Below are 27,078 nucleotides of genomic sequence, written 5' to 3' on the forward strand. Positions count from 1 at the left end.
TTAATTAATTAAGCCATTTAATTAATTAATCAAATTAATTTTGCTTTGATTATTTTATTCTTATTGTGTATGATTTTCTAGGTTCATTACTAATTGGCAATGAGAATAATATTAACTCTTTAATATTATCAAAATTATTTTATACTTAAAGTGAAATTTCCATATCACTCTTAGTTCTCATAAATCATGATTGACACCCTAGCATAGTATACAATTAGTACCCAACTAGTGATGATTTAATTTATATATAACTAATGAACCTTGATCATACATACCATGCACTAAAATCTCTACATTACATAATCTCAATTTTAACTAAAGTCATGGTTTATGTCAAACCCTAATTACTTAGAATCATATTTACTCATCTTAATTCTAATTTTTTTTATTAATAAGACTTTTCCATCAGAAACTCTTTTCTAAATAAGTCTATCTATCCTGGCCAAGAATTTTATTTATCAAGAATAATTTAGATAAACATAGGATTTTATCCCTATTTACTTAGGGCTATGGATTCCATCTTGATTCAACACCTATCTCCATATATAACTAGTCGGAGCCAACACACACCCTTACATTCATACCCAGTATAAGTATGTAAGCGATATCAAACTCAAACCAACTATATACAAGATAATCGTGTCATCTCAGGTCAAGAGATTTTATGCACTATTATGATCTAGATGATAATGTATTATTAATAAGAGTGAATTCCATGTACACATCATCTTAATGTCACTAGTTCAGCTTACTTATCTTATAAGTGCCCGCCATATTTGTCATATGACATGAGACTCAACATTCTATCTTATTAATATCTCAAATTAATCTATGGAAACAAACAAAGGTGGCGGTCTACACAGATAAATCATACCCAATAAGGTATCTTTGACTGTGAACCAAAATTTATAACATTTGTACAAGATTGTTCCGTCACTCATATTCTTAACACCTTAAAAATGGAATATCTAATAAGCTGTTAAAGGATATTTTTAATTAAATTTAAACAATTTAAATTAAAAGAAAAGATATTTGCCATTAAAGAGGAATTAATATTTACAAGATACAAATTATTTGATATGCTTTAGGGCATATTACTAACAATCTTCCACTGGTACTAGAGCTAATCATTATAAAATCTATGACCCATCTTCTCAAGATGTTAATCTAACTGGTTTTGTGTCATGGCTTTGGTAAGTGGATCAGCTGGATTCTCAACTGAAGCTATTTTCTGCATGGCTACATCGCCTCTTTCAACTATCTCTCTAATAGTATGATGGCTCCTTTCTATGTGTTTGAATTTCTGGTGAGACCTAGGTTCCTTTGCTTGAGCAATAGCACCATTCTTGTCACAGTAGAGAGGAACTGGTGACACAATCGAAGGAACCACTCCAAGTTCTATAATGAACTTTTTTATTCAAACAACTTCTTTTGCAACATCAGATGCAGCAATATACTCAGCATCTGTAGTAGAATATGGAGTCATTGTCTACTTGGAACTTTTTTAGCTGACTGCACCTCCATTACAAGCAAACACAAAACCTAAGATAGACTTTCTATCATCCACATCTAATTGAAAATCAGAGTCTATAAATCCATCAAGTTGTAAATCACCTCCTCCATAAATCAAGATTAAATTCTTAGTTTTTCTTTAGTACTTAAGGATACTCTTGACTATAGTTCAATGTTCTAAATCTGGATTGGATTGAAATCTGCTAGTTAAACTAACAGCATAAGCGATATTTGGCTTTGTACACAACTTAGCATATATTAGACTTCCAATTGTTGAAGCATATGGAATTCTTGCCATCTTTGCTCCTTCCTCAAGTTTCTTTGGAGACATTTCTTTAAAAGATTAATACCATGCCTTACAGGTAATAATCCTTTTTTGGAATCAAGCATGTTGAACATTTTCAACACCTTTTCCAAGTATAGACTTTGGGATAAACCTATCATTCTTTTTTATCTATCTCTATAAATACGAATTCGTAGAATATAGGTTGTTTTCCCTAAGTCTTTCATGGAGAAAGTATTTAACAATCATATTTTTACAGTTGCTAGCATACCGATATCATTTCCTATTAAGAATATGTCATCCACATACAAATCTAGGAAAGCGGTTGCGCTCCCACTAACCTTCTTGTACACACATGGGTCATCTTCATGTTTGATAAAACCAAAAGATTTAATGGCTTCATCAAAACGTATGTTCCAACTCCTTGAAACTTGTTTTAGATCATAAATAGATCTTTTAAGTTTGCATACTTGAGAACCATCCTTGGATTCAAAACTCTTATGCTGCTCCATGAAAATGTCTTCTTTTATGTATCCATTGAGGAAAGCAATTTTTTATCCATTTATCAAATCACATAATCATAGTATGCAACTATTGTCAATAAAATCTTAATGAATTTTAGCATGGCTACAGGCGAAAAGGTCTCTTCATAATCAATCCCTTGCCTTTATCGAAACCCTTTCGCTACTAGCCTTACTTTATAGGTCTCTATCTTTCCATCAGAACTAATTTTTCTCTTGAAAATTCATTTATTCCCTATTGGTACAATACCTTCAGGTGGGTCTATAAGATCCCAAACTTGATTATTATATATGGAATCCATTTCGGACTTCATGGCATTTATCCATTTTGAAGAGTCTACATTTGATATAGCTTCTTCATAATTCATAGGACCATCACCATGAACTATTTCTTCATAAATAACTCTTGTTCATTCTCATAAAGAAATCCATATCTTTCCAAAGGATGAAATATTCTACTCGATCTTCGAGGAATTGATATGGAGACATCATTAACAGATATAGGCTCATTGGATGGATCAATATCCATTTTATCTATTTATTAGTCAGAATTCTCTAATTCTAATTCTATTTTCCTTCCTTTGCCACCTTTTTGAATAAACTTCTTTTCAAAAAAAAAAATATATAGCATCTCTACTTATTATAACTCTTTGTGTTGTAGAAAGATATAAATAATATCCAAAACTATCTTTTGGATAACCAACAAATTGTCCCTTTTCTGATTTTGTTTTCATTTTATCAGTTTTCAGCTTTTTAATATAGGTTGGACAGCCCCAAATTTTAACATGTTTAAGACTTAGTTGCTTTCCATACCATATCTCATATGGGGTGAAAGAGACTAATTTGGAAGGGACACGATTTAAAAGATATAAAGCTATTTCTAAAGCATATCCCCATAAAGAGACTGAAAGGTTAGTACAGCTCATCATACTTCATGCCATATCCAATAGAGTACGATTTATCCTTTTAGATACACCATTCAACTGTGGCATTCTAGGAGGAGTCAATTGAGAAATAATGCCTTGTTCTTTCAAGAACTCATTGAATTTAGTACTTAAGTATTCACCTCCTCAATCTGATCTTAGAGTTTTAACACTTTTTCCTATTTGTTTTTTCATTTCAGATTTGAATTCTTTAAACTTTTCAAAAGATTCATATTTGTATTTCATTAAATACAAATATCCATACTTGGATATATCATCTGTAAAAGTAATAAAGTAGGAAAAACATCCTCTTGCTATTTCTATAAATGGGCCACATATGTTACTATGTACTAGCTCCAAAACTTATTTAGCTCTTATTCCTTGTTCAATAAAAGGTAATTTTGTTATTTTGCCTTGAAGACATGATTCACAAGTTGAAGTAGGTTCAGAACCTAATGTGGATAAAATCCTCATCTTTTTCAACTTTGTAATTGTATCTTTTGCAATATGACCCAATCTTAAGTGCCACAGTTGTCTTGGACTTGATTTGATTTCAATTATTGCATTAAACTCAATTTGATTGCTTAGAGTTGTTTTATTATTATTATTATCTAAATAATAAAGACCATCTTGCAAATAACCCATGCCAATAATTTTATTTTCAAAATAAATACTACAAACATCATCTATGAAATGAAATTTATATCCATTTCTAGTCAAGCTAGATACAGAAATGATGTTTTTAAAAGGATCAAGTACATACAAAATATAATCCAAAAACAAAATATGTTCTTTTAGATACATAGATTTAGACTATAGCTAATGCTGCAACACTTGCTCAATTGTCAATTTTAAGCCTAACATCTTGTGCCCCAAAGCTTTCACTGCTTGCTAATTCCTGCATATCATATCATATGTGAAAACTTGCACTAGTATCTAAAACCTAACCTGTAGATAAACTATAAGTATTATCTATATCCAAATAATAAGATATGGACATACCTTCAAAAAGCTTGTCCTTCTTACTTTTCAGAGACGCCAAATACTCAGGGCAATTTCTTTTCCAATGCCCTTCTTTCCGATAATGGAAACATTTTCTCTTGTCTGCAACAGCTTTAGTCTTTTTCTTTTTCTTTGATTGGTTTTTGGCTATTCTTCCAGAAGGACTTGGGGTGGAAGCTTTCTTTCTTTTATTGCCTTTCTTCTTCTTGGACTTTCTAGAAGAAGAAGAAGCAATTAAAGCTACTTCTTTCCCCTTATTGCCAGGCATATTATTTTGTGCAATGACTAGCAAATTTAATAACCCAGCAAATGTGCATTCAATCTTAGTCATATAGAAGTTTGTGATGAATGATCCAAATGACTCAAGAAGGGATTGTAAGTGTGACACTCCTGTAGCCGAGCAAGATATGCCACGCAGTGTACCGGAACACCCTATTTTAATTCAATTATTTTTTTTTCTTCCTAATTTATTTTTTTCATAGTTATGAAGTACAATTTATGAAATATAATTCATTTAAGTCATTTATTGAAATTATAATTTATTTGAGGTTTCGAAAATTTTATAGAAAATCTGGCAGAGTACTGGTTAAAAATGGAGAAAACAATTCTTCGGAACCTGTGAAAAACACTTCCAATAATAATTTTCAATCATTCTCAAACTCCAATAACCATCAACATGGTCTCAACATTAACAATCATTTCAAGTTCTCAACATTAATCCACAATTTCATTCAAATTCACAATCAACTAAAATTTCATGAAGATATTCTCAAATTATATTAATTAACAAAATTCTTCAAAATATGTACATCAACATATGATTACATAAATTTACTATCTACACGAGTTCATAATTTACAAATCACAAACTACTACCTATTACAAAATGCAAAAACATAATTTCAAAAGGGACCTAAAGGTCCTACCACTGATGCACTGTAGATGAGAGGTGACTCTGACTCTAGGCAGATCTGTGACCTCACCCAGTCTGTGGTCTGCTGGGTTCTCTGTCTGTCTCTCCAAAACCTACGCGTGACAAAAAGCGACGTGCTAAGTAATAATGCTTAGTGGTGTCAATAATAAAATAAAAAGAACTAAAAGGAAATAAATATGCAGTGAGTATATTGATGTCTCATGCAAACAAATTTTTGATAATTATTGGTGGTCTTATTTATTTGGTACTTGTTATATTCATTATTTCATTAAATTTATCAACTTTCATTTTTGGTTGCCCAAGTAACCTATACTGGATGACTGGACTGGATAAATGGGTAAACTGGCACGACGTATCAAGTACCTCGGGCCGTCACACCATCGGTCACATATGTATCTCCTGGTGTGCAAAGCGACTAATAAGTCAGATAACATTAGGCACAAGGCCAAGTATCAACATAATGTCAGAATGGCTAAAAGCCATAAAATCACAGAATGGCATAATGCCATGTGCAGTGTTGCTAACTGAACCCTATTGGCATGCCAACCTATCCAAACCAATCTTGCTAGGTGTACTAGGGCATGTTACACTTTTAAACTTTACAATTCTTGAAATTTAAGTTTAGGTGTTACTATTCATTTCATTAGTCAACTAAAATGTTGACTTTTGCATAGATAATAGGTACATTAGTTTTAATACTCCCAACATACCACATTTTGCATTCTAAAGTTGTTGGTATTGGTTGCCAATACCATTTCTAAGCTTAATGTTAGTTGTTCAAAATTTTTCAGATTTCAAGCCTTGTGTTTACTGTTCCATTGGTCATTTTTACAGTAGGAATTTGGAAAAATTGTCTGGTTGTTCCTTTTTTTTCTAGCTACATTTCCTTTTTTGAATCACTCCATTTGGAGTTTTGTAGCTCAAGTTATGGCCTAAACACCATAACTGGCCGGATTGGACAGAATCTAAAATTCTGAGCAAAACTGGTTCTGCTAGATTTGGTAACCTAAGTTTGGTTAGCAATTTGACTAGGTTATAGTCAGAATTGGGATTTGTTTTCTTCATGACAGTTGTAGGTCTATGTCTCAGCTTTCGTCTGGTAAAATTTCAGGTCAATTGGACCTTTCTACACTGAGTTATGACCAAATGAATAAACACTGTTCATTTGGTCATTTTGCCCAGGCAGATTGCAAGTCACCCGGATTAGGGCAATTTTTAGGTCAACTTGGCTTAGTTTTCTGGGCAGCGTTTCTATACCAAAGTTGTGCCATTATGTGTCTAATTTCATGTCTAATTGGCTTTGCACTAATTGCACCTACACCTTTCAAGTTACAGCTGCCCAAACCTACTGGACTCACACCCAGCCCCTGCAGGTCACCAAGGGCAGCATACCTAACTTCAATTCCATTGTCCTAAATCACTTCAATTCCTCATCACATATAGTTAAATGGTCACTAATTGACCATTACAATGTTCCTATACCATTACATGAGCAAACCCTAATTTTGTTCAAGTCTCCAAGTTCTCAAAGTACAATTTATGCATTAAACTTACAATTTCAACTTTTATCATGTCCTTAAACATGAATTGAGTGAGAGAGAGAATAAATTGGGCACTAACCTTGATTTAGCTAATTCCCAAAGCTTGAGAACTCTTCTTTTTCTCTTGCTTTTTGCTACCCAATACTTGCTCTAGGTGTAAGGGTAAATATTTGTGAAGGGAAGGTAGGGTTTTTGGGTAATTTGTGTGGGTTAGCTCAAGCTTGATTAAGCTTCCATGGAGTTTTCTTTCCTCTCTCTCTCTCTCGCTACGTTTTTTGGCTGCCCAAAGGTTGAAGAAGCAACTGATTTTTCTTTCTTTTTTTTCTGCCCATTAAGTCATTTTAAATAAGTTAATGCCATGTGTCAAAGTTTGATTGGGTGGGAGGATTTTTAATGACATCATAATGATGTCATAATTCCAATTCCTTTGATTTTCTTTCCTTTTCTTGTCTACTAAATTTCAATTTAATTTTTAGCAATATTTATTCACATATTATATCATAATAATTATTTACTTAATTGGACAAGTCGGCCAAAGATCATCTCTGAAGACGAAATGACCAAAATGCCCTTCGTTTGGCTTATTGAGCCAAAATCGTCTGTACCAATTGAAAAAAAAATTTTCTAAGCATTTTCTTGGCATTCTAATGTCATAGAAACCTCAATGACCCTTCTCTGGAGTCCCAAAAATTATTTTATGAATTTTCCCCCCGGTCTAGGGCTCCTAGTTGCGAGAACCGCAACTTCCCACTGGGTTACCCATCGCTAGGCACCTAGCTCATTTAACTTGGTTGTATTTTATTTCTAAAATTTTTATAAATTTTTCTTATTAATATTTGAGTTAAATATGGTTCCTCACTATAGTTTAAATATTTTTCAGACGTTCTAGGTCCGACCAATACCGTCACCTAATAAGAGAATGTACGGAGTTGCTACAGGGAGGGTGTTACAGTAAGATCAAATCTGTTTGAAGTGAGAAGTCCATTGAAAAATCAAGAGCGTCAAGCTGCTCAATGAGCCTGATCATCTTATGCACAGGGGCTCCCACATCCATCCTTTCTGTCATCTTCATCCTAAATAGCTGCTTAGATATCTCATATGTAGCATTTTTGCTATGTTCACCATACAACTCTTGTAAGTGATCTAGGATTTCAGATTATGTATGCATCTTTTCATGTTACTTTTGTAACTCTTAGTCATAGAAGCAAGTATGTAATACTTTGCTACGGTGTCATCCTCCTTCCATTTAGCCAAGGTGTCTTGTTCCTCTTAAGAAGCCCCTTCAGGTAAGGGACCAGGAACTTTAGAGTTCAGAATGTATCCAATACGCTCTAAATTCAAAACATTCTTGAGATTTATCAACCAATCAAAGAAATTAGGCCCAGTTAGCTTATTGTTATTGAGCATGCTAGCAAGTACGTTTGAGGGTTTTGATGTCATTTTATCAGAATTAACTACGAAAAATAACAAGATGCTAAGTATATTCTATCAAGTAATTAACCAAAATGATCATGGTCTTTTAATCAAATTGGTCCTCCCGCAAATTTAACAAATCCTACACTTCCAAAGTAGGAAACAGAAATCCTAGTTGAAACAGATTTCTAATGGGTGATTGAATTCTTATAAATTATTAATCATTTTCAAGTACATCTATTCTTGGATTCATAACATTTTATAAGTGAGTAAACTTTACTCTTCACATGAACTTTACTCTTCATATCTCATGTGAGGTTCAATCAATTATTTAGCTCCTAATGCTTAAAACCTCAAGTACATCAATTCTTGGTTTATCTTGCATTAGTTAAGTTAAACCCACTAAGTCAGTAAGCATGTAAATTTGAACTTTAATGATATCAGGTACATCCATTCTTGATCACTAAAGTATTTACATACTCATAACATCTCATGTTTCAACAATTACTTTAAGAAGATCTCTTAAAATAAATATATCATTCCTATGTTACCATAGCCAACAATATTTGTGATTTAAAACTTCTTGAATAATTGCCTTAGTGGAGAACCATGATAAAATTTCTAAAATTACACTATTACTAACTTAATCATTTGACTGGAAGATTTCTTTGTTAACTTAGTTACTATTTAGTCTCAATTTGCACATTATCCCATTTTCATGCATATATCATATATATTCATGAAAATACATATCTCATACATACATTCATCAACTTTAATGTAAAAAGTATGATCATGGACTATTCTATGAGAATCCAATCCTAGCCACAAGGATTAGATTTTAAGGCACCCTATGTTAACATTCATTTATTAAAACGAGCTTGACAGTCTTCAACTCTTGAAGTCTTGTACTCCCACTGATCTCCATCAATGATATAAACTCCTTTCTTGTTGTAATTTTCACTAAAGCCAATGACATTAAGTACCCTTGGTATACCAAGGTGAAAATACAAAAAAAAAAAAATTGAACATACAAGCCCAAATAAATGAATTTATAACCTAAGACTAATTATAACAACTTTATAACACAGACCCTTTGTAAAAAAAAAAAAATAATTATACAGTCCTATAAAATAAAATAAAAGACACCAATCACATAGGTCAATCTAAGTCCATAATAATTTTTCATGCATGTCCATATTCAACTCTTGAATAAAAGGAATATTTTAAATATCTAATATTAAAATAATTATTTTTCCTGATGAATCATATCCAAAATCATGTTATTTTGATTGAGACTATGATTAAACATTTGAACCATAAAGAAAAATTGAGAAAATTAAAAAAATTTGAAAAATTTGAAATTTAAGCAGAGCACGCCCTGAGGCGTGTTCCATAACACAGGCCGTGTTCTGTAACACGCTCGGACATGCTGAATTAAACACAGCCCGAAACATGTTCCATAACATGGACCGTGTTCTCAATATCTAAATCCAATTAAATTTATTTCAAATTACCGAATCTATCTCCAAAATATTATTATTATTAGAATAATATTTGAATATGTTGAAAATTATATATTTTAATTAATAATTTACATAAGATATAATTTTATTAATAATTTATGTTTTAAAATTTTAATAATTTATAAAATATTTAAATTCTATTTATTTACAATATAATATATAAAACTTACAAAAATTATTATAAAAATTAAATATATATTTTATATTTAATTAATTATTTATATGAATAAATTTAAGTAATGAATATACATCATGTAAATCTTAAATTCGACATATACCCTTCTATTTTCAACTCATACAAATTTAATTATATATCAGAATTTAATTGGATTTGATGTCCTGAAAATACCCCACTCCTTGTAATACTTACACACACGCAACTGTTTTTTTTGGTTTTATCTTATAATCTAAAAATAGTTAATGAAAGGGATTAAAATTATTTTTATTTATATATTTTTGTAAATGCTAAATAGTAAAAATATTTATAATATACTTTTTAATTATTAAATAATAACAATAAAAATTTAGAGACAGAGGGATAATAATTTTATAAATAAAAAAATTTGCAACGGAAAATTTGCATTTATTTATAAAATGAAAATTTGCAGTCTATATTTATATTATTTGAAAAAACACTTCCCAAACTATGAGTGCCAAGTCAGCAAGCCCGTGCCAGGTCACCCTTTCCAACGGAAAATATCCCATTTCTGACATTTCCTCAAAAGAAAGAAAAAAGAAAATCTTATCTTCCAGTCCCCCTCAAATTTTCTGGCCATCCAAACAAAACTAACAGATGAAAGTGCAAACATCACGGGCCTCCTAATTGAACTGAATCTACTAACCTTCAAATGGCAATCGCAACCGCAAAATTATCAGAATTGCCACTGAGAAACTCACTGCCTTTCCCACTCACCTCGCACTTCCTTTTCTCTTCTACCTTCAAGCCACCCTTTCAATCCCTTAGAAAGTCTTTCTACTCTTCCGCTTCGCTTCGAACCGACGAAAACCCTAAACCCAAGAACCCTTTTCCCTCCCCCAAGTCCCCCTGGCTTTCCAATTGGGGCCCTCATAAAACCCCTCCTCCTCCTGCTCCGGCTCCGGCTCCGGCTCCCAGAAAGGTCACCCAATCCGATGGTCAAGATAAGACTCGGTATTTGACCAAAGACAAAGGCCGAAACGCTATAGAGAGAATCGTGCTTCGTTTGAGAAATTTGGGGTTAACTTCCGACGATGAGGATGATGAAGAAGCAGCAGCAGCGGAGGAAATTGAATTCAACGGTGGCGATTTAGCGCCAGTAACCGGGGAGGAGAGATTGGCAGATCTATTGCAGCGAGAGTGGGTCCGGCCTGACACTATTTTTAGCAATAAGGACGATGAAGAGGACGATGATTTGGTATTGCCATGGGAGAGAAAGGAAAGCGAGAGAAAGGGCAGAGAGGAGGGAGAGGGAGGGAGGGAAAGGAAACGGACCGTTAAAGCTCCAACATTGGCTGAATTGACCATTGAAGATGAGGAGCTGAGAAGGCTGAGGAGAATGGGGATGTTTGTAAGAGAGAGGGTTAGCGTTCCGAAAGCTGGGCTCACAAAGGATGTCTTGGAGAAGGTTCATGATAAATGGAGGAAGCAGGAGTTGGTTAGGCTTAAATTTCATGAGGTGCTTGCCCACGATATGAAGACTGCCCATGAGATCACTGAGGTTGGTTGGCTCCTTTGCCTTATTGTCATTTGCTATTACTCACATTATAAATTGATTACATTTCAATTTTCATGGTTGATGCCATTTTATGTGCTAGCATAGTAGTCTGACGTAAAAAATTTGGGATGCTATTCCTGCTTGATATAAATTGTACATATTGTGGTAGGTATATGCATTTACAACTTAGAATGTAAGAATTTGGAAGTGTAACTAACTGTTGGCAGTGATGGTCAGCGTCGGACAGGAGGATTAGTTATCTGGAGGGCAGGAAGTGTCATGGTTGTGTACCGTGGAAGTAACTATGAAGGGCCTCCGTCAAAATCCCAACCCGTTGATAGAGAAGGGGATGCTCTTTTTGTTCCAGATGTTTCTTCTGCTGACAGTGCGGCAATGACAAGCGACAATGTTGCAGCTTTGACTTCTGAAAAGAGGGAACCAGCTATGAGAATAATAAACCGTACTGAGAACATGACAGAAGAGGACGCTGAATTTAACAGTCTGCTTGATGGTCTAGGCCCTCGTTTTGAAGAGTGGTGGGGCACAGGAATACTGCCAGTGGATGCAGACTTACTTTCTCCGAAAGTTCCTGGTTACAAAACACCTTTTAGGCTTCTTCCTACTGGAATGCGGTCAAGGCTTACCAATGCAGAGATGACTAACTTGCGAAAACTTGCTAAAACACTTCCTTGTCATTTTGCCCTTGGTATTGCTCACCTAAGGTAAAATATTCTCTTTACATTGTCAATTCGTTGCATTGAATTTTGTTCTTAACTTGTTTTATAGGGAGAAACAGAAACCATCAAGGGTTGGCAGCTGCAATACTCCAGCTTTGGGAGAAAAGCCTTGTTGCAAAGATTGCTGTGAAACGAGGTATCCAGAATACAAATAATAAACTAATGGCTGATGAACTAAAGGTATGTTGCATGTTTCTTGTGAAGGCATTATTGATTTGTATTTTCCCAGAACATATTACGTTGATTGTGTTGCAATTTTTGAATAGTGAAATCCCAAGGTCATGTATGTTCCAATTTTTTTCCCGTGAAAATTTCCTCTGGGTGTCTTCATCTTGCCAGTAGTGTTTTCCTTACAAGAGATGGTATTTACAGATGGATATTACTCATGCAATTTAAAAGTTACTTTTTAATGTTATTAAAATTTTCATATACTTTTGCAGGCTTTAACAGGCGGTGTCTTATTGCTTAGAAACAAGTATTACATTGTCATATACCGTGGAAAGGATTTTTTGCCAACAAGTGTAGCTGCTGCTTTAGCAGAGAGAGAAGAATTAACAAAACAGATTCAAGATGCTGAAGAGAAAGTGCGAATCAAAGGAGTGGATGCACCATCATCTGGGGACAATGAAGGAAAGGCGCTTGCTGGTACCTTGGCAGAGTTCTATGAGGCTCAAGCCCGGTGGGGAAAAGTTATTTCTTCTGAAGAACGTGAAAAAATGATGGAAGATGCTTCCAGAGCAAAAAGGGCCAGAATTGTCAAACGAATAGAACATAAATTAGCAGTTGTAAGTATCTCTTCTCCCCACTCCCTACGTCCCACCCCTTTTCTAAAAACTAAAATTGTAATTGCTAGTGATTAGTCTGCTAAAGCACTCCTAGGTCTCTTTTCAGAGAAAAGAAATTATTTTTTTAATTTGAAGGAAAATTACATTCTGAACCTTCTGGTAGTACTTAAAGATGTTTGATAAGTTCCTTTATATTTTTTAGTTCTGGTCATTTTTGTTTTCACTTGATACCCTTTTTTTCCCCCTCCGAATCTGAAGGAGATGATTGTTTTAATTATTTCAAGGGGCCACTATATAGTGCAACAGTACAATTCTTTCATTTGCATCTTGCAACCATGACATTACAAGTATTATAACCAGAGAATGGCTACTTTATGTAAGACAAAGAAGAGATCCATAGTTTACTGCTGATATCCCACTTCGGTGGAACCATGACTGGGTGACCTTGTTTAACTATATTTAATCATGTATTGCTTTATTTTCTATCTTTATCCTGCCACAAGATTCTATATGTGCTTGATCAACCATGGTTTTTTTTTTTTTTTTTTTTTAACTAGATAATTATTGCATAGCATTGGAGCTTATTTATGGCCTTGGTTAATGTTGCTTGGACAGGCCCAAGCCAAAAAGCTTAGAGCAGAAAAATTGTTAGCCAAGATAGAAGCCTCTATGGTTCCTTCTGGTCCTGATTATGACCAAGAAACGATAACTGATGAGGAAAAGGCAATGTTTCGTAGAGTTGGCTTAAGAATGAAGGCATACTTGCCTCTAGGTGAGTGATCATTAGTCACAGAGAGAACTTCAAAAGTATATTTGATAAACCCTTTTTAATGATGTGCCAGGCATTCGTGGTGTTTTTGATGGTGTCATTGAAAATATGCATTTGCACTGGAAGCATAGAGAACTAGTGAAGCTGATATCCAAACAAAAGACTCTTGCATTTGTTGAAGATACAGCTAGGTTGTTGGAATATGAGAGTGCAGGGATACTAGTGGCAATAGAAAGAGTACCCAAAGGATTTGCTCTTATTTACTATCGTGGGAAGAATTATCGACGACCCATTAACATGAGGCCGAGAAATCTCCTGACAAAGGCAAAAGCACTGAAGCGTTCTGTTGCTATGCAACGTCATGAGGTTTCATCACTTTTATCCTATTTTTTGCCATCATATATCTATATAATTTTAATATTTTTTTCATGTATTCAGCCATATCTTGTGACTTTTCTATCAGTTATTGTGATAGGCATCCTATATCTTACATTACTTTTATGTTAAACATGTAGGCTCTTAGTCAGCACATTTCTGAATTGGAAAGAACCATAGAGCAAATGAAGAAAGAAATTGTAAGTATTGTTTTCCTTGTTACTTTATTGAAACGAAGGGTGAACTCATCCTGTGCATACAGTCACATACTGAGTTTTTTGCGCTCTGTGGTAACATGTAGGTTTTTAAAATGTTTTCAAACCAGTCAGTATCAGAAAAAGTTTCCCCTCTTATAAATTGCCATGAGAGGAGGAGGGTGTAGGGGAGTGGGTGGGGAGAAGCATGGGTAGTTCTTGCAGGTGGTGATATTTCTAGTAGGGGTGGCCACGGTCCGGTTTTGAACCGGAACTGAACCGGAACCGGTTCGGTCAAAACCGGACCGAAACCGGTCAAAATCGGAACCGGCTTCAAACCGGACCGAAACCGTCCTTCTACGGTTTAGTTCAGTTTCATAATTTTTAAAAATCGTGAACCGGCGGTTTCGAACCGGGTTGAACCGACGATTCCGAATCGGACCAAACGGGCGATTTAAATACAAAAAAAATTTAATAAATATTCACTCTACTCCTAATTCACACACACACACATATATATATATATATATATATATATATATCATTAATTCTCTACACAATTATTCTCTACATTCTCTTTAATTCTTAATACTCTTTCAATTTCTCTCAAATTTTCTAAATAATTATTTTCTACGCTCCTTTTAATTCTCAGTACTTTCACAATTCCCCTACTTTATTATTTTTATGGTCACTGAAATTTTTAATACTATCTCAATTACTCTGTTATTATTTTATATCTTCAATAAAATTTTCAATACCCTCTATTTTGATTTTTTTTTTCTTTTATGTTTTTTTAATTATCAATTATCATATAATTTTTTAAAAAATGGCAAGTAATACTTAATTCAACTAAGCTTTTATCCCAAAAATTTATTGGGGTCGGTTATATGGATTCTCTTTCTCCACTCTAAACGATTTTGGGTTAAATCCTCAGAAATGTATAATACTTCTAGGTCATGTTGTACTATTCTCCTCCAAGTCAGTTTAGGTCTACCTATTATTTTCTTTCTATACTCAACCCAATATGCTCTACTTGTCTAATTGGAGTTTTCCTATGTCTATGCTTCACATGACCAAACCACCTCAATCTTCCTTCTCTCAACTTATAACTGAAAATTTTGATTCCTCTAAATCCTAAATGGATATATAGGCAAAATTAAGTTCACGCACATTTTTCTAATTTTTAAAAAAAAATTAATTTTATCTTTAGTTTTTTAATAAGTTCAAGTCTTTGCTTATTAAATTTTTCTTAAAAATAAGTTATTTTTATTCTTATTTTTCTTATTTTATTTTGATTGAAAGCTTTTTAAGAAAAATTAAAATATTTTTACAAATATAACTTAAATTCTAAATTAATAAAATTTTCCTCTAATTTTTTCCTTTAAGTTGCTCTTAAACCGCCCTTAAACCGCTTTCGAACCGTCTTGAACTGTCAATTTTCAAACCGTCCTTTAAACCGTTTTAAACCGGGGCTCGAACCGGAACCGGCGGTTCAAGAACTGTCTTCCAAACCGTCCTATGACGGTTTGGTTCAGGTTCATGATTTCATTGAACCTGAACCGTGGCCACCCCTAATTTCTAGTATTATGTGTGTGGAATGCTTCAATGACAGATGTTCAGTAATGAACAGACTATCATCACTTCTGTCATTATCATTTGCAGTTAACAAAACTAGGGTGGTTTTTGTTGATCTATAGGGTCTTTCTCTAGAAGAAGACCACAAAAATAATTGGACATCAGAGGAACAGGGGCAGTTAAATCATGTCTCAGAATTCACCCAGGTAAAATATTAGCTTTTCACTTTGCTATTTATTCATCTTTATACTTTTTGCCCCTCTGATACAATTGTGAATATTGTTTCCTTTATGTTCTTTCTGGACTTGTATTACTACTTTTCTTGTTAGGATGAAGGAATGGATATTTTCTTGCAATGTGAAATTTTTTTTTTTTAAAATGAATTTGCAGAGTGAGGATGAAGCTGCATTTGTTGGATCTGATGAAGAAGGGGATCATGATGACTTTGATGAAGAAGAAGATGATGATGATGATGATGATGACATTGATTGGGAAGCCAATGGAGATTTTGAATTTTCAGGCTTGCAAAATGATGATCATCCTTTGAGCAAAAATGGTTGACAAGTCCTTGAATTTTTGAATTGACTGGATGGCATTTTTTGTTCCTTGCATATGTCGAAAACAGGTAATCATTATGTTTCATGCTGTTTCTCCATTTTCTAGCACCATCTTCAATTTGATATTTACCTCATCATCTAGGTCTTTTCTTAGATATTGAATAAATGAATTGAATCTAGATCTGCTGCCTTCTTTTTGCTCCCCATTTTCTAGCATCAGGTTGACTTAAGCAGCTTGATGATTCTCATGGACTTTGTAGCTGTTTGAGCTGATCTGGCTAAGTTGGAACTAACACAATTTTGAATCAATAAAATGGATGGCTTAGCGAGGTTCGCCTACATGTTGCTATTCATCACAAGGACTCTTCATTAACAAATTGATCTTATGCTTCACTGTGTTCTGTGAGCTCGGTGTTTGTCCGCAGCCCACTTTTTCATTAGTAAGGATGACAATGGCTTCCATTTTTAGTAATACGATGTCTCTGTTTAATATGTAGAACATTTTGTCATCATAATTTTTGTATAGTGTTTTGAGGTAACAAAGTCGAATTTAAATATTGTTAATTTGTTATAGTATCGCCTTGTTACCTTGATGAGCAAATCTGCAGAGAACTATTCTGTATTTCATTATCCGTCATGCGAACAATGATTTTTCTTTGGATAGTCACTCAACAAATGAAACCAAAAATCTAAGTGCTGATGGTAATGTGATTTAAGGCTTGTGCGATAATAACTTTTGAAATAGCGTTTAGTGTTTTGACCTTATATTTATATTTTGTGGTGATATAATATTTATGTTAATATTTAGAAGTTGAGCAAGTTATTCATGAAAAGTTATTCCTAATTTTTTTCAAAAATTAAAAAAATATTTTAATTATAGTTAATAAGATGATATCACTATTTTTATATTTAAAAGTTAATTTAATAGTTATTTGACTGAACACTTCTTCAATGATTGCAAAGGTCAAGCAAGGCAAAGAGCAACCAGAAAAAAGAATGTAAGTTTTTGTAATGAGATGGACACTCATAGGGGGAGAAGTGGACTGAATGTAATGAGATGGACACTGATATATATTTTTAGTTTATCCATTAAAAAAAAAAAGTTGCCGTTCTTGGGTTTGCTCCAAAATTTTTTGGTCCTCATATGCTTGAGATTAAACACTAAAATGTCAAAATTCAAATGGGTACAAATATAGTGTGATGGATTTTCAATGTATGGGTGGTAATTAAAAGGGTAAAATATAATTTAATTCATGATTATTGTTATTATTTATGAGTAGGATACTATATTTTAAAAAATTATGTTAATTGGCTCATGAGATTTAATTTTAAGAAAATTCATATTTTCTCAATGAAAAGACATTATTTGGGTGAATTACTATTTAATTTATTGGTATTTTCTCCTTTTTCTGAGGAGTGGTTTGGGTCACGTTCAAAGAGCATCTTGATGTTTTGATGCTTACATCTACCTCCATTTTAACATCTAATGATAAGAAAAGATGGAGGTTCACGGATTACCAATGTAAATATAATGGCATCTAAGAACACCTTGATTTGAATAGTTTGATAAATCAGAGATACGGAAATAGATAGAAAAGAGATTTAAGGGGAGAGAGCGAGAGAAAGGAGGCAGACATAAGTAGAGAGAGATATGGAAGGCGAAATAGAAGAAAGGATAAACTATAATTTAATCCTTAAATTTTGTTTAAACTTTTAAAATTAAGCAATTTAATTATTGAAATTTAATAAATCTATAAATTAATTTTTATAGTTAAAATTTTAATTAAATTACTGTTAATTCTAATAAAAATGACTAAAATATCATTAACGAGTTAATTTCAATTTGAAAATAATTTAATCTTCAAATTTTATTTTATTAAAAATCTAATCCTTGTATTTTTTATAATGTGAATTTTATTAAATTAAAAAATTATAAATTTAAATTCTAATTATTAAAAATATGAATTATATATATAAGAAAGAAAAATAAAATATGAAAGAATGATAAAAATCGCAGATCATATAATAAATTCACGATCTTTTATTAGTCTGCTTCTTGTGGGTCCAAGGGAAAAAACCTGCTAGATGCTTATTGAAAGAACCACCTCTCAATACAATTCAATTTTGGAGAAAACCTTTCTTGTTCTGTGAATCAAAACAAAAAAGATTCCTAATTCCTCTTAGATATTCCAGATCATTCAACCATTTCATACAGATCAGATGTCGAATTCAAAGTTACTTAAGTAATGGTTTATATAAAAAGGGAAAAAATTAGCAAAATCATAAAATGTAATGGTCAAGATCTAAAATGATATCAACAAAATTGAACTATATATATATATATATATATATAGAGAGAGAGAGAGAGAGAGAGAGAGAGAGAGAGAGAGATTAAAACTACATTACGGCATCAACAAGTGTCCACCAGATGAACTGAAGCGATGCTGTAAGAACTGACCACGTCAACTTGAAGAAAAAAATGACCAACTAGTTTCATTGGCGCAGCATTTGCTGCAGCTGAAGCACTTGATTCCTTTGCTCAGGAGGTAGGAGATTAATCTGTTCTGGTGTGAGGCTCATGACCTGCTGAAGCAGCGCTTTTTCCATCTCAGGAGTCAACTAGATCACAAGCAACGCAGAAGGGGACTTGGTAAAATAAATTGGAAGCATTAGAAAAGATTGGCAGGTGGTATAATCATGAATTTGGTGTAATGAAATATTACTGGTGTAGCACGACTGGGCTGAGTGCCAGGGCCCATCTGACCAGGAATCGTTGGCTGTGGTCCAGGAAGATGTGTCATTGTCAAGCCCTCTGGTGGGCCAGACATCCAAGACGGTCCTCTATCAACTTGCATTGTATTTCCAACTTGATTATTGAACTCAGCCCCCAAGTGTGAACCTCCACCCTTAAAAGCATCAAGGTTTCAACGATTACTTAGTGTGGGAACATGACAGCATGTAACAACTATTCAAAATGGCTTATAAAAGCAATGAATTGCATCCCCAAGGGGATATCCGAGTGGCAAGGCCTTGGTATCTCTATGGATTGAGGAGAACTACCCTCACGGTGTAGCTTATCCGATAATAATAATAATAATAATAATAATAATAAATAAGCAACAAACAGCACATGCATGCATCAAGCCTGACCAGCTGATAAGATGGTGTAGCAACGGAAAATGGTTCCGTAAGTTGAATTCAAAGCACAAGCATACCTGATACAATGATGGTATCTGACTTGGAAGAGGTGGCTGTCCTTGTGGAAATGAATGCCCTATGCTAGCTTGAGGTTTGTTACCAGACTGAAAAATTTTGAAGGAGTAAAGTTATTTAAACTTATATCGCATATGTCTAAGCAATGAATTAACAGCCCTTATCTTCAACTTACATGAAACATCGGTTGCGAAGGATGTTGAGGAGCACCAGCATGCTGGAAACCCACATTGGGCCCCATTTGTGGTCCATACTGATGATGAAAGCTTGGACCAGAAGGTAGTCTACCTTGCAGAGGCAGTGGTGGTTGCAACGGCAGATGAGGAATTCCAGTTGTCTGTAATGGCTGTTGCAACTGAGTAGAGACTGAGGGCATTTGAGGTTGGTGAAGTGGGGGTGGCTGTGAAGCAGAATGAAGAGGTGGAGGTATGTTTGGAAGTTGAGAGGATTGTTGAACAGAAATTGGGGTCACTTGTGGGTTCAAATGTCCCTTCGGCAACTGAGGCGTCTGTAGAGGGTGTGAAGGCATAGGCTGAGATTGAAGACTTGAAGGAGGAGCTGAAGTAGAAGACATTGATATTGAAGGTTGATTCTGGTGTTGCTTTCTCACTGGAAGTTGGTTTTGAGATGCAACTGTTTGTTCCTGTAAAACTTGTCCGGGTAATGAGTGGGCAGCCTGAATATTTGACTGCTGAGATGGTTGTGATGATTGCTGAGGTTGTTGTGGTGCTGCAGGCTGAATATTTGGAATCTAAAGGAAAATTGGAATCAAAATATGAGTTTAGAGTATAGACAGATTCATCAATGTAAAGCTAGAGAGCTAAATTTCTTAAAAAAATAAGAGCATACCACTTGAGGAGGCTGCACCATTCCAAGCATAATTTGTGCCTGATCAAACAAGGCAGATCAAGTAGCATTGAGTGCGTGATTAGAGGAGAAGTTTTAGAATTGAAAGACATAAGCTAAGCTACTCAAAGCTTAGTTGCTTGAATCCATTTGTTAGTTTAGTAATCCATGTTCAAACTGCCAGGTGTGAGAACTGTGAAGCAGCGCAAGCTCATCTAGAGAGCTACTACTAATATGATTATGACTTAAGGGTTCATGCACCCTACCTTTATCTACAACAAATCTAAACGTAATTTAAGTTTTTATTAGGAAAAAAAAAATAAAAAATATATAATTCTCGTTATAATAGCATATAACTTGTATAATGTTCCTAAATATTACACATTCTATTATACACAATTCTTAACAAGAACAGCCATGACAACCTATTAAAATTTCTTAAATAAATATTTTGACTTTTTGAACAATTTTGAGAATAGTTTCATTTACAATTTAAGTCTATAAAGAACTCCCTAAGATTGATCTCCACTTGTTTAGGCTTATTTCACAAACAAGCCAAATTTGAACAATGACAGACTCAACTTGTTTAACAAATAAACCAAACTGGAGCCTTGGAGCTTATTTAATACACGGGCTGAGACTAGGCATGCCAAAGCTTCGCTAGATTTGCTCAACTCTATAGAATACTAACATAAATTAAGTAAATCCTCAACAAATGTAATAGATGCAGCATCACATAAATCCGCTGCACTGACCTAGTTGATAAAAAATCATGGCAAAATGGTGAATACTATTAACCTATCAGTGCCGAACCTTAAACCAAGTAAGATTACAATTCAAAAGTATATCATCTGTTGGTATAAATTTGGATATAAAGGCAGTCATTCCCACACTAGAAAGCAAAACTGAATGAAAATATAACTCCATTTCTCTGGTCCTCACAGCTCCAGCCCCCCTTAGGAAAAGAAAGAGAGAAAATGTACAATAACTTTTGTATTTTTTCTAACGAAACAAATCAAGTCCTGGTTAAGATTTCGCCCATCAGATATGAATTCGGCACAAAGGTCACTGAAACTTACTTATGTATAGTGCCTAAGCATCAACTGGCCACACAATCATAAGAAAAGCAATGGTAAAGATGTTAGAATGTCATAATTAATCACAATTGAGGATTTAAGTATGACAAATTATCTAGATTGAATTCCCACATGAACAACACCAAATCTTATATAGATTAATAATTAAAAGCCATTTTGTGTTACATTCAAATCATTAATGAGGCACTTTATGGCATATAAGAATTGGAGAAATAAAACATTAGTATTAATAATTAAAAGCCATTTTGTGTTACATTCAAATCATTAATGAGGCACTTTATGGCATATAAGAATTGGAGTAATAAAACATTAGTAAAATGGGTTAATTTCACACATGGTCAAACTTATAAGGCCAATTGAACTGCAAATGCCAAATATTTATGTCAAATCATGATTATAGCCAAAACATCTAATTTTGTGTGAAATAGTCAAAACCATTAAGATTTGTCACAATTGTATCCAAAGGGGTAAAATTGAATTTGAAAAGTTAACAGTAAATTACAATATAGTAATTGAAATTTTATTTGATTAACAAATAAAAGCTTTGAATAAAATATTGATTTAACGTAAACGTTTGCAATTTTTATTCCATTGATTTTCCTATCTCAGTTGAATTACACCAAGGTTAAGCTGTAAGCCCTTAACTTTTTACATTAGTTCTAGATGAATTGATGAAACATATACAAGAGAATATCCCTTGGTGCATGATGTTTGCGAATGATATAGTTCTGATAGATGAGACACGAGAAGGAGTCAATAGAAAGTTAGAGCTTTGGAGAAGTACTCTAGAGTTAAAGAGCTTTAAGTTAAGTAGAACAAAGACAGAATACATGCATTGTAAGTTCAGTGAAGGCCGAACTGATGATAGGGAAGGAGTTAGTTTAGATGGAGTGGTATTGCCCCAAAGTAATCACTTTAAATATCTCGGCTCAATCCTTCAAGTAGATGGGGAATGTGAGGAGGATACTAGTCATAGGATTCAAGCTAGATGGTTGAAGTGAAGACGTGTCATGGGAATTTTATGTGATCGCAAGATTTCTAATAAGTTGAAAGGAAAATTTTACTGTACAGCCATATGACCAGCCATGTTATATGGCAGTGAGTATTGGGCAATGAAGGAGTCGTATGTATCTAAGATAAGAGTTACGGAGATGAGAATGTTAAGGTGGATGAGTGGCTATACTAGACTAGATAAAGTCCGTAATGAGAGTATTAGAGAAAATGTAGGAGTGGTGCCAATTGAGGATAAGTTGAGAGAAGAGAGATTGAAATGGTTTGGTCATGTGAAGCGTAGACATACGGAGGCTCCAGTTAGACAAGTATAGCACATTGGGTTAGAGGATAAAAAGAAAAGAATGGGTAAACCTAAGCTGACTTAGAGAAGAGTAGTACAACAAGACCTAGAATCATTACACATTTCCGAGGATTTTACCCAAAATCGTTTAAAGTGGAGAAAGAGAATCCATATAGCCGACCCCAATAAATTTTTGGGATAAAGGTTGAGTTGAGTTTAGCAAACTTTATATTTAAAAAGAAATATATTTTATATTTATTTTTAATTGAAATTTTATACTAAAAAATATTTTTATTAATTTCAATTAACGTAATAATCTTTTAAATCAAGTCAAACAAATCTATATATCCAAACATAAAATGTAAAAATAAATTTATATCTTTTTACAAAGTAATTTTGAAAAGAATATATAATTGAAAAGAATGTATTTTACATAAATTGTAGCATCTATATATAATATGTAACAATAAATTCATACCCTTTTACAAAATAATTTTGAAAAGAATATATAATTGAAAAGAATGCATCCTACATGAATTGTAGCATTTATTAAATAAAATGTGTATTTATATATAGTTTATTTCAATTAACATGTGTACTTTCTTAAATGGATGCTCAATTCATGATCAATCAAGTTTAAACATAAACTTTTTTCATTGATTTTTTTTATTTTTCTTTCTTTTTTCCTGTGAAGAGAAGATTAGGATTGTGGAACCATACATATTATTGCATTGAGATTTTTTTTCCTCTTCAATTAGAATTCGAACTTATTAATGAGTTTTTCCGAGAATTAGTGAGAAATAACTGAAAAAAAAAATCTTATAGACACGATTTATCAGATGTATCAAAATATATGATACATAATATTAAAATATATAAATTTCATATAATTTATATGAGTTCTTCACATTGCAAATCTCATGAAAATGAAAAAGTAAAATATACTAGTTCTTCACAAATTTTTATAGAATTGTTTTCTTTTTTTCCTTTTCTTTCTTTTCTTTGTGAAGAGAAGAATATAATTGTAAAATACATATATTAATTAGAATAAACTATATATAAAATAAATATTTTATTTAATGGATACTACAATTCATATGGAATACATTCTTTTCAATTATATATTATTTTCAAAATTACTTTGTAAAAAAAATATGAATTTATTTTTACATTTTATATTTGGATACATAGATTTATTTAGTTTGATTTAAATGATAATTACATTAATTGAAATTAATAAAAATATTTTTTTAGTATAAAATTTCAATTAAAAATAAATATAAAATTATTATTTCTTTTTAAATATAAATTTTAATTAATGGATTACAAATGTCAAACATTTACGTTAAATCACGATTATATCCAAAACTTTTATTTGTTAATCAAATAAAGCTTTAGATAGTATATTGTAATTTATAGTTAACTTTTCAAATTCAATTTCACCCCTTTGGATACAATTGTGACAAATCTTAAAAGGTTTGGCTATTTTCCACAAAATTAGAAGTTTTGGATATAATAGTGATTTGACATAAATGTTTGGCCTTTTTTTTTAGTCCAATTGACCAACTTATAATTGAATTTTAGTATGATGATTAAACTTCAATTTATTGCAAATAAGTCATAATAGATCAACTTTCATTTCAATAAGGTCAGCAGGGGTATATTCCAGTCAATAGACACTGGAAATCTCAAGTTGCATCTTGCTGAAAATCTGCCTAATGATCCTAATTAAGAGGTGGACAGACAGAGTGTGGAGTATTGGTCTTGGTCTACCTTAGAATTACCATTTTTGCATCTTTTAATTTATGTAAATAGCTTTTTATGATCAAAATGTGGCTACAATGACCTTATTGAAACAAATTAAACATTGGTATTTTTTCTGCAAATTAAAACTTAGTTACTTTGCTAAAATTATGCTTAATTGAATGATCATAGACGTAATTTGCTTTTGTGGGGTAGTCCTCTAATCAACTCTAACGAATTAATTTTAGTTAATCCATCAGCTAATTCAAGCAAGGTAAATCAGTTCGTCATCCTTCATTCATTTTTCCTCTATGGAAAGGGAAGGATATTAAGGGCTCAAACACATGCCTATCACAATAGCATAATCCCATCGAAAACATATTGCAGGATAATTTCATCTATTATCATTAAAGGGGAAAAATCTCGAACAAAACCCTAATTCCACCTAATATCATCGCAGCAACAAAAACATAGAAATTCACAGAATAGAAACCTCAACTGCAGAAAGAAACTAATAATATCACAAAAGAAACTTTATTTTATTTGCAAACACACAACGACAACAACCAGTGAAATTTATTAAAAACAAAAATCAACAGTAGAAACCTGGAAAAGTGCCTTCGTCAGGAGAGGATTCTGGATGAGGATCTCTCTTGCTTGTTGCTTGTTCTGCTCAATTAACGCCTGCGTCAAGATTAAAAAGAAAATACACACAAATAAGCACGAAAAAGCTACGTTCAGAGTGGTTGTGAGAGAAGAGCGAATGTTGTTTGGAAGATAAGAAAATTGTAGGAAGAAAAAGAATGAGAGAGCATGTACCTTCATCTGAGACATAATGTCATATAGTTGGTTCTTCGTCATTCCAGCAAGGTTCTCTGTTAATCCATCGCCGGCGATTGGCTTTCCCGCCATTGCTTCACAGAGAGGAGAGAGAGAGAGAGAGAGAGAGAGAGAGCGAGAGACCGTGGAGTGCTCGGTGGCTCGAGGTTGATTGCCAACCGGTTAGACGATGAGGCCCAGCCCAGCTTCTAATTTATTTTCTCATATATTTACGCCTTATTTTTCAGAAAAATTATTATTTACTTCTTTATTTTAAAGGGGTTAATTATACGATTTTTTATTTTTAAAAAATATATTAATTAATTTATATATTTTTCTTCAGTTTACTCTTTAATTTTTTATTTTTTTTTCATCCAATTGATTAAATTTTCTATTAATCAATGAATTCAAAAAAATAGAAATTAAATAGTTTAAAATTTAAAAATAAAAAATTATATAATTATATTTTTTAAATTATATTAAAATTTAAAAAGTAAAAAAAATAAAATATATAAATCAGTTAATATATTTTAAAAATAAAAGAAATATATAATTGATGTCATTAAAATAAAAGGATAAAATAATAATTTTATTAAAAAAGAAGAGAATATAAATATTTATTAAATATGTTAATTAAAAATATTATTTAAAATTAACATATTTTAATAAAAAGAGTTTTTAAAACAATTAAATATTTTTTCTTAATAATAAAATTTTTTTATCACCATATATATGCTCCTTTCATAATTATCTTTCATAAAAATAAAAACTAGTTATATAATATATTTATATTGAAGTAATATTTTTTTAACATTATCCATACTTATTATTCATGATTAATTTTCTTCATGTAATTTTAGAAAATTTATATACTAATTAATTAATTAATTAATTAACTTAATTAATAGAAGTTTTCTTTCAGAACAATGGTAAAATACAATAACACTAAAAAAAATTAAAGTAAAGATCTAAATTAAAATTATGTAAATATCTAAAAAAATACTTTTATTATATTATAGTTATATATATTTAAGTAAATAATATGCATTCTTATTTATGAATAATATTTTTTATTTTGTCTAAGTAGAATTTGAAATATCCATCTTATTAGGTACAATAAGTTATGTTCTCAATTTTTTTTATTATTCGTGATTTTTTAAACAAATTTAAATTAGTGTTGATAATAAAAAATTAATTTTTTTTTCTACTTTTTGCTATTATAATCAATTCTTTAATTTTTGAAAACTTTGACTTAATTTTAAATATTTACTATTTTTAGTTAATGATGAAAATTAAAATAAATCATGGATAAAAACAATATGATATGTCAATTGATTCAAAGAGAGACCAATGTTAAAATTACGTTATGTTAATTAATTTAAATCAATGTTGACTATAAGTTTACAAAAAATTAAAATAAAGTTAAAATTATCAAAAGAAAAAAAAAATTAAGTAAAAATTTAAAAAAAAAATTCAACATAAAGTCCAATTACTTAGTATTTTTTTATTATTAATAAATTTTTTTATAAGTTAGGATGTCTGTAAATATCTTTTGAAATAGGATTATAATAAATTAAGATTTTAATATATTAACTATTATTTATTATAAAATAAAAATAATAAAAATAATTTTATCAGGTTATAAATTGTTCCATTTATATTTTTACATTTATTAATTAATTATTAAAAAATAATACATGATTATGCATAAATTTTGATTAATGA

The 27,078-nt window shown here is 32.0% G+C and overlaps 2 protein-coding genes across 2 annotated transcripts; one reads left to right on the top strand and one right to left on the bottom strand.

Annotated features, from left to right (window-relative positions):
* Nucleotides 1–10,322: 10,322 nt before the first annotated feature.
* On the top strand, nucleotides 10,323–16,971 carry LOC110662429 (CRM-domain containing factor CFM3, chloroplastic/mitochondrial). The gene is made up of 10 exons (XM_021821381.2): nucleotides 10,323–11,352; nucleotides 11,587–12,055; nucleotides 12,136–12,266; nucleotides 12,527–12,871; nucleotides 13,487–13,643; nucleotides 13,714–14,006; nucleotides 14,156–14,215; nucleotides 15,907–15,990; nucleotides 16,175–16,409; nucleotides 16,556–16,971. The coding sequence occupies exons 1-9, from the start codon at nucleotides 10,504–10,506 to the stop codon at nucleotides 16,343–16,345; spliced, it is 2,559 nt and encodes an 852-aa protein (XP_021677073.2). The 5' UTR covers nucleotides 10,323–10,503; the 3' UTR covers nucleotides 16,346–16,409; nucleotides 16,556–16,971.
* Nucleotides 16,972–18,564: 1,593 nt separating this feature from the next.
* On the bottom strand, nucleotides 18,565–25,547 carry LOC110662428 (cleavage stimulating factor 64). Its single transcript, XM_021821378.2, has 7 exons — nucleotides 25,354–25,547; nucleotides 25,141–25,218; nucleotides 20,404–20,442; nucleotides 19,730–20,305; nucleotides 19,557–19,643; nucleotides 19,065–19,247; nucleotides 18,565–18,960 (listed from the first exon to the last, which is right to left on the bottom strand). The coding sequence occupies exons 1-7, from the start codon at nucleotides 25,444–25,446 to the stop codon at nucleotides 18,835–18,837; spliced, it is 1,182 nt and encodes a 393-aa protein (XP_021677070.2). The 5' UTR covers nucleotides 25,447–25,547; the 3' UTR covers nucleotides 18,565–18,834.
* Nucleotides 25,548–27,078: the final 1,531 nt, after the last annotated feature.

Source organism: Hevea brasiliensis, chromosome 9 (assembly GCF_030052815.1).
Source record: "Hevea brasiliensis isolate MT/VB/25A 57/8 chromosome 9, ASM3005281v1, whole genome shotgun sequence".
Taxonomy (NCBI): Eukaryota; Viridiplantae; Streptophyta; class Magnoliopsida; order Malpighiales; family Euphorbiaceae; genus Hevea; species Hevea brasiliensis.